The sequence below is a fragment of the Nothobranchius furzeri genome, chromosome 4 (assembly GCF_043380555.1).
Source record: "Nothobranchius furzeri strain GRZ-AD chromosome 4, NfurGRZ-RIMD1, whole genome shotgun sequence".
Taxonomy (NCBI): domain Eukaryota; kingdom Metazoa; phylum Chordata; class Actinopteri; order Cyprinodontiformes; family Nothobranchiidae; genus Nothobranchius; species Nothobranchius furzeri.
This window is the reverse complement of record NC_091744.1, coordinates 11,717,538-11,734,729: the sequence shown is the minus strand read 5'-3', so window position 1 is coordinate 11,734,729 and position 17,192 is coordinate 11,717,538. Positions and strand designations below refer to the sequence as shown.

Here is a 17,192-nt window from a genome sequence, read left to right as displayed (position 1 = left end):
TCATAAACACATGAGACGCCATATTGTCGCATCCACATACCCTCAGTGAGACCTCCGTACAGATCCGGATGCCAGGTCCAAGACCCTCCTCTGGTACTGAAGCCGATGAAACAGTGTCGACAGTACGACAAACCGGTCTTTGGATAGTCTCCAGGTAAAAGCGACAGGTGGCTCACAGCGTCAAAAGGGGACCCTCCTTGGGTCAGCGAGTTCAGCTTTTATTCTGAAAGGCACCGTTGCTTGGTTGGTAACAAAACAACAGAATTTTCCCAGCTTGATGGTTCTCAGCTTAAAAAGAGAAGTACAGATGGCCGGTCCGATACTTCACTTAGCATGCGATGAACTCCATGGGATCTTGAGAACAAGATCTTGAGAACTGAACTTAAGATGGCAATGGAACTGTTTTATTAATCTGGATGTTTTTGATTCTGGACGAATCAAAGGTGACAGATTCATAAACACCAAAGAGACTCTGCCACGCTTCAGACTAGGAAGGTTCTGATTGGATCAGTACAGCAATGTGTCATGTGATTGTTTTCCTTACGTGGGTCAGTGTGTCTAGTGACTAGATTAAATCATATTACTTATTAAAACATATTAATCATAATATTGTGATTTCACAGATCGGTCACATTGTATTATTGACTAACAGTTGTTTTGATTAGCTTTATTGAAAATAGAGTTCTTTGATTTAATAAAAGAAAAGAGTCTTCATCTTCTGTCTTCATTGCTGGAAAGTAAACAGTTTAGATGCGAATGCATGACCTTGAAGCTGTTTCATGCACTCTGGCGCTGTGTCAAAGGTTACTGTGGAAAAGGTTAAATAACCTTGGAGGAATAGCTCCTTCATCACGTTACAGCTCCAAAAATCTCCACGTGACGCCACTAATCTCTATCCTTAACGGCGTTATGCAAATTAACTATTACCTATGTACTTGATTAACCCAACTGCGAGTTATGCAGCTCTTCAGAGGTTTATTCATTGCCAGGCACATGGGTGCTGTAATAACCGCTGATAACACATCACTTCCCATCAGAAGCAGCGGTGGAACCATGATCCCTGATGTAATTTGACAGCACCACTGTTCCCAACTAGTTATGGGAGTTAGCTACTGTAATGACAACTTTAGAGTGGCAATACTGTAGGGAGTACTTCCTGTGGTACTAAACCAGAAACAAGGATTACTGACAGTCATGCTGATTTAGCTGCTTCATACTTGGTGACAGCTGCTCAGGAGTTCTGAGGCACTCTTTATTATAAGAGCATAATATTAAGTTCATAATAACAGAGATAATGGAAATGTAACCAAAAAATCTGGGGCTGTGGGTTATGTATGTGCAACGAGCCAAAGGAGGAGTGATCTTCATACTGAAACGTGAGGAGAGCAGGGTGTGTGTGTGTGTGTGTGTGTGTGTGTGTGTGTGTGTGTGTGTGTGTTTGGCTAAATCAGACCTGCTCTTATTCTGCTTGAGTGCTGGATTGGATTGGGATCAATGAGACGCTCTGGCTTTATGGTCTGGGGAGAAATGCAGTCATGTGAAGTTGGCCTGTTGCCGAGCTGGGTGGAAGAGAACCTGCTGCTGCTGCGCAGAAGATAGACTTCATGACGGCGCTCCAGGTGATCCTTCTCACACTCCCACGACACCAGCGAGCGGTAAGCGGCTAAAGATGGTCTTCTTAACCCGCCGTTTGTTGACAGCCCGGGTTCGGGGCTTTACGGGAGGAGAAAGCGGCGTTTGAACACACTTGCGAAAGTGGGGGAATAAAACGAGCGGAGGTGTGTCACCTGGATGGTGCACGCGCCGACTTTTCAGCTACCTGTCGATAACCTCGAGTCATTATGGTTATTCAGGTAAAAACATCAAAATTCCCACTTTCACTTCCCTAGTTTCACTTTCAGCTCTGACTGGTTAAGCCCCGCCCCCTTGTTTGTTTTAATGGAGGCATTAAGTAATTATTACTGATTATGAGCACATGTGCAGGTGTTATATGGAAGAAAACTCATTTTATGTAGTTTTTTACAGTTTCGGTCAAATGGATGCCTTTAATTAGAATAGAATAGAACAGAATAGAGAAGTATTAATTGTCACAATGACAGGGGCGGTTCTAGGCCAAATTTTCCAGGGGGGCCACAGTGGGGCCAGTATTTTTTCATGGGGGCGCAAGAAAAAAAAGGAAAAATTAGGGCAATATCAAAATTATTTTTTGTCGTCGCCATATGACTAATTTTGTGCTTGTGCACAATTTTGCCAAAGGAAATTCATTGATGTCGGGAAAATAAACTGTATTGCTTGCCTTCGTCTCTTAGCGTATTTTCCGTTAGTCATCCTCAAGAATTTCTTTGGGTCCCATTTAAACTATTTTTAATCTTTTATTAAAAAATCCACCGGGTAAACAGTTCTGTCCACAGAGTGTGCTGCGCTCTAAAGGCTCCATTTGAAACGCTGCAGCGCATTAGTTCCCGTCTCCGAGGCAGCGCGGGGAAAAAATCCGATCTCTTCAACACAGGGGCCATAACAGGGGCCAGGGCCGGTTCTATAGGGGCCCGGGCCCCTGTGGGCCCCCGTTTAAAACCGCCAATGCACAATGACATTCCAGATGCATCTCCTGTTGCATCAGTATCAATATGATCATCGATTTAAATCAGAATACTGAGGTAATATATGCAATGATTTGTCTGATATTTTTATAATAAAATATTGCACAGGTAAACTGTAGATTGCACTTTTATAGAAGGATCCCCTCAAAGCACTGCACAGAAAGCAACAAGTTCCAGTTGTTACCATACCAGGTTTATTTATAATGCACATTTGAAAACAGCATGACAGCTGACCAAAGTGCTGTACAGTAGTAAAAAATAAGGAAACCCCGAAATAACAAACAAAATAAAAACCAGATAAAGGGTAAAAGGATAATAAATTAAAAGAATTAAAAGATTTAAAAAAACCTACAGTAAAAACAAGGTCACGACTAAACATATAAAAGCATACTAAGAAGTTGGCACATGTCAGCAGGGAAGACATCACAGGCTAAAACAATAGCCTGATCACTGATCAAAAGCTAAATGATAAAAATAGACCTTCAGCACCGACTGGAACCGCCACAGTTGTGGGGCCTGTCGAACACTGAGGGGGACAGCCTTCCAAAGTTTGGGAGCAGTTCTGACTGAGTTAATTATTTTCAGTTGAATTAAAGTTAGACGAACTTGCTTATTTGGTTTCATTATATATATATATATATATATATATATATATATATATATATATATATATATATATATATATATATATATATATATATATATTCATGTATTTGAACACATATACAGAAAGCAATGATAGACTAGATCACACAAAATATTAAGTAACAGAAAAATAAAAAAGATGACAACACTAATCATCATCATCATCATCATCATCATCATCATCATCATCAGTTACATCCAATAACTAATCATGTGTATGAATTAGTTTTTTTTTTACTTCTTCTTGTCCTAACTAGGGCTGGGCAATAAATCAAAAAAGAATCTTTATCAAAATATCTGACTCTTATCGAGATCATTTTTCCCGTGTCAATAAATTAGATAATAACAAAATGAAAAGATGTGTGTAGGTTGGCAATGTTCATGTCCCTTTAAGAAGCTGTACCACCTTGAGTCACTTAAAAATGTGGGTGTTTCTCAGTGCCAAGGCGCCTGGCCTTGCGAGGCGATGTGTTGCGAGGCCAGGCGGCTTGCTTACGAGGACATTGTCCTTCCTTGGTAAAAGAAAACAGTTAAATGGAACAGATTTGCATCACGTGACTGCGGCTTCCACAACAGTCACGTAACATCATGAGACACGGGAGATAACTTTATATTTTACACGTGTTGGTGTCAATATAAATATATAACGAGACTTTTGCTTTCTAAATTGTGCATATATTTGTTAAATTATATAAGTGAGTTGCTATCCGCTACCCACCAAAGCTGCAACAACTAAGCAACTAACCAACCATAGATAACTTCTTTGGATCTAAAAAAAAACATTTTAAATTAGGGTTAGGGTTAGGACTGCCTCCTTACCGTGGTGGAGGGGTTTGAGTGTCTCAATGATCCTAGGAGCTAAGTTGTCTGAGACTTTCTGCCTCTGGTAGGGTCACCCATGGCAAACAGGTCCTAGGTGAGGGATCAGACAAAGAAACTGTGTTCCCTCGCCCGGACATGAGTCACCGGGGCCCCCCTCTGGAGCCAGGCCTGGAGGTGGGGCACGTTGGCAAGTGCCTGGTGGCCGGGCTTTCACCCATGGAGCACGGCCGGGCAAAGCCCGAGGAGGAAACGTTGGTCCCCCTAATCAATGGGCTCACCACTCGTGGGAGGGGCCAAAGGGGTCGGGTGCAGTGTGTGACGGGTGGTAGTCGAGGGCGGGGACCTTGGCGGTCTGATCCTCGGCTACAGAAGCTGGCTCTTGGCACATGGAATGTCACCTCTCTGGTGGGGAAGGAGCCTGAGTTGGTGTGTGAGGTTGAGAGGTTCCGACTAGATATAGTCGGACTCACCTCAACGCATGGCTCTGGCTCTGGAACCAGTTTCCTTGAGAGGGGTTGGACTTTCTACCACTCTGGAGTTGCTCCCACTGAGAGGTGCCGAGCAGGGGTGGGCATACTAGTTGCCCCCCATCTTGGTGCCTGTATGTTGGGGTTTACCCCAGTGAATGAGAGGGTAGCCTCCCTCCATCTACGTGTGGGGGGATGGGTTCTGACTGTGGTCTGTGCTTATGCACCAAACTACAGTTCAGACTACCCACCCTTTTTGGAGACCTTAGAGGGGGTGCTGGAAAGCACTCCTTCCGGTGACTCCCTCTTTCTGCTGGGGAACTTTAACGCTCACGTGGACAACGACAGTGAGACCTGGAGAGGTGTGGTTGGGAGGAACGGCCCCCTGATCTGAATTCGAGTGGTGTTTTGTTATTGGACTTCTGTGCCAGTCATGGATTGTCCATAATATACACCATGTTCAGACATAAAGGTGTCCATATGTGCTCTTGACACCAGGATACCTTAGGCCGCAGCTCGATGATCGACTTTGTTGTTGTTTCATCTGACCTGCGGCTGCTTGTCTTGGACACTCGGGTGAAGAGAGGGGCGGAGCTGTCAACTGACCACTACCTGGTGGTGAGTTGGCTCAGATGGTGGGGGAGGATGCCGGTCAGACCAGGCAGGCCCAAATGTATCGCGAGGGTCTGCTGGCAACGTCTGGCAGAGTCTCTTGTCAGAAGGAGCTTCAATTCCCACCTCTGACAGAACTTCCAAAATGTTCCGGGGGAGGCGGGGGACCTTGAGTCTGAATAGACCCTGTACCGTGCCTCCATTGTTGAGGCGGTTGACTGGAGCTGTGGTCGCAGAATCGTCGATGCCTGTCGTGGTGGCAACCCCCGAACCCGCTGGTGGACACCGGCAGTTAGGGATGCTGTCAAGCTGAAGAAAGAGTCTTATCAGGTCTTTTTGGCCTGTGGGACTCCAGAGGCAGCTGACGGGTACCGGCAGTCCAAGCGAAAGCGTCTCGGGTGGTCGCCAAGGCAAAAGCCCGGGCATGGGAGGAGTTCAGTGAGACCATGGAGCAAGTGGGGACGGTGTGCTGTTGACCTCTACTCAGGACGTTGTGGATCGGTGGGCAGAATACTTCGAAGACCTCCTCAATCCTACCGACATGTCTTCCAGTGAGGAAGCAGAGTCTGGGGACTTCCATTCATCTTGAACATAGCATACTTTTTATTGCGATTGAAGCCACGCTCATTAAGTTGTTTTAATAAGCTACTCCTTAAGGTGGCTGTTCTCCACAGTTCTTGTGCGGTTTCTGGTGAGCTGATCTCCAGCTCTAACGGAGAGGAGCTCCAGGAGCGAAACTTACGACCCATGCTTACTTTTATTTTCAATATAGTTGCCGACTGCAGCTCGGCATTAACTGTTCACGTCAACATGACATCTCTCTCTGTTGCGCCAAGGAGCTATCGCCATTTATTAGACAGGCAGTTCCTGCACCAAGCGAAGCAGAGCGAATACTGCGAAATTTGTGCCTTGCTATGCCGGCATGACGCGTTCATAAGACACACCATACACTGATTTGCCAGCACAGTGTTTCTTGTAAAAAGTGCTAGACAGAAAGAGATGGCTTCAGTCAGAAGCATTGTTACCTTCACAGTATCTTCCATGATATTGAATTGCATGGGCGGGAAGCCCCGACTGGCTGATTGTACCTTCCAATCGGAGTTCCCACCTAATGGTAGATGTCAATATGAGCCGGCAAATCAGTCGGCAGTGGGTGTGTTGGACCAGTTCAGCCCAAAGCAGACTGCCTTTTGAAGAGGGCTGAAAAAAATGACCGGTTGTAAGCAGGAAAATCAGAATCAGATTAGGTTTATTGCCATTGTCAGTGAACAACAATTCACAAACTAGGAACTTGCTTCGGTACTAACGTGCTATATATAACATGAATAATATAATTAAAAATAGAATAAAGTAGAATAAAATATAATAAACTAGCATAAAACTTTGCTATAAAAAGGCAGGTAATGGAAATATGGCCGATAACGTGACGTTATGTCAAGTACAGAAGACGAGCATGGTTGTGTTTTTATAAGCTGTTCACAAAATTCCAGGCTACCCAGATGTGAACACTCTTTAAGGGATGTGGGAAAATATTGATATGGCAATATATCATGATACATTGTATCGTCTCCCCTGTATCGTGATACGTGTAGCTGCCCCTGGCACCATGAAGAAAATGAACGGAGAGCCTCGACTGGTGCTTAAACTTTTATTTGTTTCTCTGGTCCAAATGCCTTGGACTTCACTCCGAGTTGCACCGTGAAAACTGTGTAGAGATGTACAAAGCATAAATAAAAGGTGAACACAACTTCAATGTCATAACAGAAATAGATTATATTCTCACATTTACCTTGCTCCGCTGGCCAAGGGTGCTAAACAAAACAATAATTCCTCAAAGCTGCTTTATCTGTAGATTTGACTAGGTGATGGACAGGAAAAACAAACAATGACTATAGTGTCAAACTAATAACCCAAACAAAAGTGTCAATACAGCAAAACTTACGTGGGGATGCAGTCGGCAATGTGCAGCTGAGGTGACTTTAGGCTTAAGACCTAATTTCAATACTTCAATACTTCAAACGGTTAACTTCTCCACAAACAGATTAACCCAAACAATTTCCTCTTGAAGGGTGTGGCTTATATACATTCTGTGAGCCAATTAAGGGTCATTGCCATCAGCTGCTCAGCTGGCAGCTACAATACGTATTGTATTACCAAAATTTCACCAATACACATCCCTACTCTTTACCCAGTCCAGGCGGAGTAGAGCCAATGCTAGTGTAGAAGCCCTAAATGCACCTCCCTCAGCTAAACGTCTGTCTGAGATACTTTCACAAATAATTATAAATGTTTTAATAGCAAATATACAATTTATTAAAATAAATATTAATGTAAGATCAATGGAGACTCATTTACCCAAACTGCAGCCAACCTCACTTATCACTTATCCTGCTTCTGTTGGTCAATGCGAGTAAAGCTGTAGGATCTTTATGGGTTAAAGAAGAATACAATGATACCACATGGTTTATTTCATTTCCCTCACATTTAACAATAAGCACACTAAATGCTTACTTTTTTATTTATTCGTTTTTGTGAAGCGCCTCATGCTTTTTATCTTGTGAGGCGCTATATAAAAGATAGTTTTCTTTTCTTTTCAATATTCTGAAGTTTTAAAGTTGGTAAAACTATACAACAATATGTGAATAAACAAATACAGTTAAAGCTTTAGGTGGTTAAGGCAAACGGTGAGTTAGTGTTTGTTAGAGCTTTCATATCACACCTGCACTTCAAGTTCTTCATAACAATGTTTGACACTGGTGTTTTTATTTTACCTCATAACTTGTTTCAGCAGCCAGCCCCAGCTCAGCAAAAGGACTATTTCTCTGTATATTTGTCCTTTTCATAGGAAAGTTGGAAAAGCTTCCTAGCTGGCAACCAAAACTTATGTAAACTGCTGTTTCTGTACAGGTCAGTGACAGCGCTTTTATACTATTAAAGAGTCATCAAGTTAGACCTGAAAAGTGCAAAAACAAGAAACAACACAGTTTCTGTTGATTCCACAGGTAGCAGATGAAAGAATTATTAGTGAACTTGTTGCACAAAGATGTGAGAAGACTCTTCAGAAAGCTCGGCTCATGGAGCCAAATCCGCAGCTGAATTCAGTTTCATCACACTCTGCCGTTCTCATTAGAATAACTTTTATTAAGGCATTGCTTTAAAAATAGTCTATTTGAAGCCATATTTAAACCCTTATTTTCATTTTATGTTCTTTTTCAGCAGAAAAATAAATAGGTAAATAAAAATTAATGCCTTTTATGAGTGTTTTCACAGTGAGGTCTGCTGTTTTTCATGAATGGTGATAAACTATGCCTTGGCACTGATTAGACAATATCTCTGCATGGGCTTGAGAGTCAAAGGTTCTTGTAAATAGGGAACAAAGGTTCACACGATGAGTTTAATAGCAGACTTTCTACATTTTCTTGTATTATTTGCATTTATTGTTACCATGTTGTCTTTGGATTTTGAGCTGCTTCTTTTCTTCTTGACTTCAACAAAATCTTGTAGTTTTATCTTTCCATTGTCTTACATGTGGAGATTGTTTTCCTCTTCTTACCTTATCAGGAATGTGGCTGGCTCCCCGTGAAATTCCTAAAAGTATTTAAGGTTCTCTTATGTACCTTCAAGGCCATTGTCAGCCTTGCACCTCCTTACCTTTCTGATCTTTTAGGCACTACCTCTTCTACAGTGTACATTTTAAGACATCCTCAGTGCTCGCATATCAGACCGAAGACAAACAAGTTTTGATTCAAAAGCTAATCGGACTTCTGGCTAAATGGCATCGGAATAAAAGGTTTCAGGAGAAACTCTGGCTTCCGTAAAAACTCCATGAGTGGAAACGGCTTCTGGAAAATTGCTGTCAGATAGAACTGACTGAGAGAGAGAATCATCCTGCAGGTGGCGCTGTTGTCAGTAGTTATTATTATTTTTTGTTTATTTAAATTGTTGAATTTGTTACAAAAAGATCCCAATAGTCTGTGGAAAAGTACTGTACACCCAAAAACAGAGGAAAAGAGAAGCACTGTCAGCAAGGCGCTCTGAAAAATACCCATAAAATAATGCGTAGCTTACCTGTGTCTGGTTTTGGTTAACTCCATATTTCCTCACCAGAGCCGAGCGGTCCATGGTCTGTCATATTATTAAAAACAAAAAATATATAATTGTATAAGTTAACAAAATTAACCCGTTAGCTAAAGTACTAGACCAGGGGTATTCAGTTCCGGACCTGGAGGACCGGTATCCAGCACGTTTTAGCTTTAACTGATTTAAATCAGCAGGTGATTATCAGGCTTCTGCAGACCGGAAGAGGAGTGTGCTGCCATTTGGCAGCACCTGAGTCTTTCAAATCGCTAAAGAAAAACGTTTGCGGTGCATGTTGGCACAATAACATGATGATTGCTATGCTAACATTTCCTTGTGTTATTATTTTTTTGTTTGTTTTAGAAAAGCGTCCAGTTTCAGCTGACCTGTAATCTGTGCCGAGGCAGCCACAAAACTCAGGTGTGGCTTTGTTTCTTAATTCTGAGGTAGGCATACAGCAAGTGACTTGTTAAAAATGAATATTAGTAATCATACTAAAGAATAATTTCTGAGTCATAAATACACTAACTACTGAAACAAAACCAACATACTAACATAAGGACTAATATTTAAAGTTTTACTGGTTTATATTTTAGAAATTCATCATGAGGTTTAACAGGTCTAGTTTACAGTCATTACAACTTTGAGGGGGATGCATTTTTTCTGTAACTTTTCCATTTAGGTGTAAATAAATACTTGAAATAATGAATAATTTAATTTGCATGAGCTGCCAGAGCTAGTGCTAGCAGCGAGGTTCTGATGAAGCGTTGCTAGACTGTCAATTTTGCGTCGGCCAATGACGGTCTCGATTCTAGGCTAAGCTACTGTAGCACGCCTGGTTATTACTTCTTTATATGCATGCCCAAAATCATAAAGGATGGTATATTTGGCAAAATGAACAGCACTAGCTTCATATTTTTTGTATTTAAATTGTTTGTAACTGGTTCCGATTGCTTAATCAGAACATACCTATTTCTCCAAATTAGAGTTGAGCAGGATGAGACATTACCTGTTATACACCTTCTTCAGAAGCTCACCTCTGGAGATCTCAGAAGACTTTAGAAGTTGACTTGATAAACCCCCTCATGACAGAGCTCCAAAACACGTCCAAGTCATCCTTTTCTTAGCTGCTGTGTAATTATAATCTCTGTTGTCTTAAAGCTTCTTGAGCACGTGCCATAGTGCCCCCTCTGTGTCTGAAATAAAAGATCTACGGACCAGTTTGAGCAACCTGAAGCTTTACATTGAGGTGAGAGAAGGTGTCTTACACCTTTCTGTGGAACCGTTTTAGATGAACTGACAACATAGATTTTTAATTTTTTTTATTGTGCTAAATTCCTGTTATGTCAGTAATCCATCTTAGACTGAGAGACCATCTAAAGGTTAAGGAACCCTTTGCAGGTGTTTAGGATTCATTAGCTGATTGGAGGGTGACTCTAGAATATTGCACCTTTTCACAATATTCTGATTTTCTGAGATTTTGAATTTGGGGGTTTCATAAGCTGTAAGGCATAATCACCGTAGTTATAACAAATAAAAGCTTGAAATATCTTTGTTTGTATGTAACGAGTCTCTCTTAAATTAGGCTCAACTTTTAAGATGAATTGCTGACATGAATGAACTTTTGCACCATAGTTTCTGTTTTTAACAGATTCACCTGTCGCCCACTGTCTCTCTGCAAACATAATGCTCTGTGATTGGCTCAACCTAAACTTAGCTGAGCCATGGATAGACCTGTTGCAGCAGCATTTGTAAAATACTGCAATAAAGTGTGCAATGATGGGAAATATTATTAAAATGAATCTTTAGTGATTTCATTTGTTCTGGCAGAGCTGTTGCTCACTTTGCAAAGTGATGAGCTGCAGCTAGCAGTCCATTTACATCAAAATGCACAATCTAGATTTTCTTTTAGCAGTAACTACTAAAATAAGTACAGTAGAAATCAAAAAGCGTGTCACATTCACCTGATTTACTAATGTAAACACAGTCCTGTAAACAACAGGTGAATACTAACTCTGTGCAGTCCTGTGCAAATCCAATTATAATAGAAAATACTAGAGTATACTTTATTATCTCAGACGATGGAGTCTTTTAACGATTAGAGATTTCTTAATTGATTATTAAACTATGGTCAGTCTGCCTGTTGTTTTGCTCTGCTTTATTTGAACGTAGTGAAGAGTTAGTAGCTGTAGAAGAGTTGTCTGAATTCATGTTGATAATTTGCATTACCAGTAGTTTTATTTATTTCTTTTCCGTTTTTGAAACTATTGTTTTGCTTACTGATATTTTGTTTGTACTAGTTTTGTGTGTGCCAATCACAGTGGACGTACAGTCTTTTGATTTGATTTCACAACAATGTTCAACATTTAAGCTCTTTGTTTTCTGTCTTTTAGAGGTCTACTGCCATACTGTACACCCCAACAGTTCAATTTCAAGTAAGTTTTAATATAATGCACCTTCAATTCATTTAAATGTGACAAGTACGTGGATAGTGGAAATGGCGTTGCGTCGGTATCGATTCGTTCACTGATTTTTATAGTAAAGGTAATCAGTTAGTCTCACAAAAACTCAACCTACCCAAGGAAAGGTCACCAACAAAAACTCAAACTAGAGCTTTAAAAACATTAAAAAAAAACAATAAACCATGCTATCTTCTTTAATTTCTAATTTTAGAATGACTGTTTTCTATAGATGCATCTGCTTCATAATGCTGCAAAATGAAAAAAATGAAGTTACAGCAAAACAGAAGTAAGCAGAAATAGGCTAATTATGTCACATTATTTATTAATATGTTAACTAGCTGTAATTACTAATAGACAGAATATGGAATCTGCTGGAGCTTTGAAATAGCAGATATTTCCTCTAATTAGAAAAACTGTCATATAATATAGTTATATACAATTATCCTGATATTTAGTGCAACAATACAAACACAAACATTTGTTGTTATTAAAATGCTTTAATCAAGAAATTTAATAGAAAGAAACAGTTTGATCATTATTTTAGTTTAGTTATGCTGAGATGCTTTTCAGTAAAAGTCAAGCTGATAACAATAGACCAATTGTTTATTGTACCTTTTGCTTTCATTTTCTTTTTCATTTTCTATGAAAACTGGTTTGATGAAGGTTAAGCAGACACACGTTCCTGTGTGTTTACCTTTAATCTCTGTAGATCTAAGTTGTCACAATACTGAATCTGAGTGAGAAGGGAACCCACTTCATCACAATGGTTTCCTGAACTGGTTTTTGAAGTTATCAAAAGTTTTAATCCTGTATGTAGAGGCCCTTCAGATGAAACAAATAAGATAACAGAGTGAGAAAATACAACTATTAGAACAATGGAAAGAATGAAATAAAGGTGAATCCAAGATGATCTCAACCAGGGGCGTGGCTGTGGTTAGGTGATTGGGTGGGCCTGGGACCCAATCAAATGGCTTCCTTAAATTAAAATGTTCTTTCAGGCCTTCATGCATGTAATTAAGTGAAACAGAACAAATGTTAAATTAACAATATTTCTGATATATCAAAGTCATGCTAGACATGTTTTTGTCCCTCATAAAAATCCTGTCCTAATTGGCTTTTTCTCCCGTCACTTTTACTTTTGAAATAATAATTAATAAACATTCAATACATTTTCATTGAATCCATCCATTTTCTGAACCCGCTTGTCCACGTGGGGTCGCGGGGGGCTGGCGCCTATCTCCAGCGGTCAATGGGCAATCGGGTGAGGTACACCAAGTCAGAGCACCAGTCCATCGCAGGGCAACACAGAGATACACATTTAGACAGACCAATCAACCTAACAGTCATGTTTTTGGACTGCAGAGAACCCGGAGAGAACCCACGCATGCACAGGGAGAACATGCAAACTCCATGCAGAAGGATCCCAGTTTGGGAAGCGAACCCAGGACCTTCTTGCTGCAAGGCAACATCTCTAACCACTACGCCACTGTGCAGCCCCATTTTCATTTAATTTCATTTTAAATTACCATTTAGAGTGCCCCGGTGACATATAGACAATTTAAGAATACCACTTCAAGTAGGAACATTTAAAATGTGGCCAGAACACACCTTCTCTCGCACCGTCCTGCTCCGGCGTAAACCTGAACTGGTCAGCTGCTTGTACGTAATCAAATGTCTAGGGGGGGTTGTTGAAAAGGCTGTAGTCGTGAGGTTCTGGACTTTTGCCTTTGACTCATGGCTTACTGTTGTTTTAATGTTGTTCTGGCTGAATCTGCGCTCTACTGCCACAGACTGGAATAAAAAGCGCTCCTGTAAACTACAGTGAGGTGGGGTGAGGTTCACTGGGGAGACTGGAGCGGACTTTGGAATATATGATCCCAAATAGAAGCTTAGATTTGAATTTAGACCTTGAATGAGAAGTTTTCTTAATCATGTTTTAATCACAGAAGAGGCAGCGCAGCATGCACTCTACCTGAATCGGTTATGAGAGCGGAGGCTGCTCTTGTTGCCGTGTCTCGGCACTACTTCAGCCAAAGTTTTAAAATCGCTTACTCCCGCATGCGCTCTTGTGCACCCGTGGGTCGTGTTCCACTGGAGCGCGTCTGTGACCTTTGAACCATAGCTCGTCAGCGCTCTGTCAAAGGCGAAATGGTCTTCCAGTGTGAGATGATGCTCAGATGCTCTGCTGGGAATCTTTTCTTGATTGATGTTACCACCGCTGCCGCAAAGTTCTCTGTGAAATTTTTGAAATGTCCTAGATGGGGTGTTATTTGCCATAACCACAATCTTACTTTTTAAATTTAAGCAACTATGTTTAGTGAGATAATTTGGTCAAGATTTAATTTCTCACGGTACAGGATGTGTTGTGAGTGCTTCTGAATGATCTACAATGATATTACATCAAAAATAAGGGACATGGTTGTCTTCTAGGACAAGTGTAAGAACATGATACTCAGATGTTACATGTTGGAGTTAATGGTGATACTTTATGAAGAAGAAATTCCAGATTCTGAAGGACAATTCATCTATCATTTCAATCAGTCACTGAGCCCTGAGGTAAGACGTCCTCTTAAAATAAAAATAAAAATTATATATGTATATATGAATAAGTAAAATCTTTGCATCTTTTTTTTGCATTTCAGATTGGCTGCCCACCATGTGAAACATACAATCCCCAAAATAGTGAAACATTCTTTAAAAGCCTAAAGAATGTTTTGGAAAAGCTATTAGTTGAGTATGAACACTAAAACGGTGTGAATACTGTAGGACACCCATGTGTATTTGTGTATATATGTAAATAAAATGTATGTTTATAGTTTTCACATATTGTACTGTAACCATAAAACCTGTGGACAAGCTATGTAATGTTAAATGCTTTTTGTATACCAAGAATTAATATATTTAGTTTTAACCTCCTGAATGTATCAGCCTATTCTGTTGTACAGCTGTTATATTGTATGCACATATTGTGTAATCTTAAGGACATTGTTAAATGCTGCAGAGTATAAAGCTTATGGACAAGTTTGCTGCTATTGATCTCCCTCTTGTGTATCTGCACAGTTTCAGTTAATATCCTTTAAATTTCACTTGGAGTTTTTTCTTAGCATTGTTTTTAAGTCAGGGTGAGAGTTATGAGTCCTATCTAGAATGTCCTTCCAGTGGGATGTACCTGGAAAACCTCCAGAGGCTATCAGGATGCATCTGAATCAGGACTGAACTATCTCTACTGACTCATCTTGGTGAGGAGGAGCAGCGACTACAGCTCATCCCATCTCTTGGGGCAAAGTCTCATCCACAGACTAGGGGGGATTCAAAGAATCTGAAGAAAAAAGTCCACAGGAAGCAGGTTGTCTTGCCATGAACAGGGATACTGGGTCAGTCCCTGGAGCCAGGTTTGTAGGGAGGAACTCACCTTTGCATACCTGGTGGTTGAGCCTATTGACATTTACAATAACTAGAAACAAGAACAAAACATGGAAGCTGAAGCCAAAACAAATGAGCAAATGTAAATTGTACCCCCACCCTACCCCAAGTAAAAAAGAAAAAATCATTCTGAAAGCAACCAGATATATTTTTTACACATGCAAGTGAACCAAAATATCCTTTTAAACAACTCAGAACTAAAAGAGTAACAAAATATTGATTTACATCAGTACATCGATCTGCATTGATACATCAGTCTGCATCGATACATCAATACATCAGTTTGCATCGATACATCAATACATCAGTCTGCATCGATACATCAATACATCAATCTGCATTGATACATCAATACATCAGTCTGCATTCATACATCAATACATCAGTCTGCATCGATACATCAATACATCGATCTGCATCGATACATCAATACATCAGTCTGCATCGATACATCAATACATCAATCTGCATTGATACATCAATACATCAGTCTGCATTCATACATCAATACATCAGTCTGCATCGATACATCAAGACATCAGTTTGCATCGATACATCAATACATCAGTCTGCATCGATACATCAATACATCAATCTGCATTGATACATCAGTCTGCATCCATACATCAATACATCAGTCTGCATCGATACATCAATACATAGATCTGCATCGATACATCAGTCTGCATTGATACATCAATACATCAGTCTGCATCCATACATCAATACATCAGTCTGCATCGATACATCAGTCTGCATTGATACATCAATACATCAGTCTGCATCCATACATCAATACATCAGTCTGCATCAATACATCAATACATCGATCTGCATCGATACATCAGTCTGCATTGATACATCAATACATCAGTCTGCATCGATACATCAATACATCAGTCTGCATCGATACATCAATACATCAATCTGCATTGATACAGCAATACATCGATCTGCTTCGATACATTGATACATCAATACATCAGTCTGCATCGATACATCAATACATCAATCTGATTCGATACATCAATACATCAGTCTGCATCGATACATCAATACATCAATTTGATTTGATACATCAATACATCAGTCTGCATCGATACATCAATACATCAATCTGATTCGATACATCAATACAACAGTCTGCATTGATACATCAATACATCAATCTGCATTGATACATCAATACATCGATCTGCATCGATACAACAATACATCAGTCTGCATCGATACATCAATACATCAATCTGCATTGATACATCAATACATCAGTCTGCATCGATACATCAATACATCAGTCTGCATCGATACATCAATACATCAATCTGATTCAATACATCAGTACATCAGTCTGCATCGATACATCAATACATCAATCTGCATTGATACATCAATACATCGATCTGCATCGATCCATTGATACATGAGTCTGCATCGATACATCAATACATCGATCTGCATTGATACATCAATACATCAGTCTGCATCAATACATCAATGCATCAGTCTGCATTGATACATCAATACATCGATCTGCATCGATACATCAGTCTGCATCGATACATCAATACATCAATCTGCATTGATACATCAATACATCGATCTGCATCTATACATCAATCTGCACTGATACATTGATCTGCATCAATAAATCAATACATTGATCTGTGTTTCATAATAATTTGTAATATTTATATGATGATCTCTAATACTTTCCTGTAAAATTCTTTAAATATATTTTCTAAGCAGAGGGACTGTCTAATCCTCAATTTTTGAATTTTTCAGAAAATCACATTGATGCTTCTTTTTTTCAAATAATTTCATCGGATTATTGTCACAATAATAATATGTTTAATATGTAAAGGTCAGCGGTCACTACAAAACCCACTGTTAAACAGTTACGTATCTAAAGCCTGTGAGGACATTATCCTATGTAGTTCAAAAATGTCCTGCGTGAGACACTCCCACGACTGCCAGTTTGGCAGGCATGGCTCAAAAGTTTTCACAAACACTGGTGAAGAAATCTCTCCCCAGGAAATAAATGGTTGTGTTTATCCATTTATTGAATAAAAACTAGGTTTATT

General features: G+C 40.0%; 1 protein-coding gene across 3 annotated transcripts; it reads left to right on the top strand.

The window, feature by feature from the left end:
- The first annotated feature begins 1,384 nt into the window (after positions 1–1,384).
- Positions 1,385–14,702, top strand: il15 (interleukin 15). Of its 3 annotated transcripts, none has more exons than XM_054743663.2 (6): positions 1,385–1,619; positions 9,587–9,669; positions 10,385–10,472; positions 11,617–11,658; positions 14,116–14,241; positions 14,328–14,702. In XM_054743663.2, the coding sequence occupies exons 1-6, from the start codon at positions 1,605–1,607 to the stop codon at positions 14,430–14,432; spliced, it is 459 nt and encodes a 152-aa protein (XP_054599638.1). In that variant the 5' UTR covers positions 1,385–1,604; the 3' UTR covers positions 14,433–14,702. The 3 variants fall into 3 exon arrangements, with proteins under 3 accessions (XP_054599638.1, XP_054599637.1, XP_054599639.1); XM_054743662.2 differs by having other exon boundaries at positions 1,385–1,655; XM_054743664.2 differs by having other exon boundaries at positions 1,385–1,853.
- The last annotated feature ends 2,490 nt before the right edge of the window (positions 14,703–17,192 follow it).

Excerpts from the sequence above, each read along its gene's own strand:
- il15 (XM_054743662.2), top strand. The coding sequence starts at position 1,605 with ATGACGGCGCTCCAGGTGATCCTTCTCACACTCCCACGACACCAGCGA. Across the intron at positions 9,670-10,384 it reads CTTTGTTTCTTAATTCTGAG|CTTCTTGAGCACGTGCCATA; the intron begins GTAGGCATACAG and ends GTTGTCTTAAAG. Across the intron at positions 10,473-11,616 it reads ACCTGAAGCTTTACATTGAG|AGGTCTACTGCCATACTGTA; the intron begins GTGAGAGAAGGT and ends TCTGTCTTTTAG.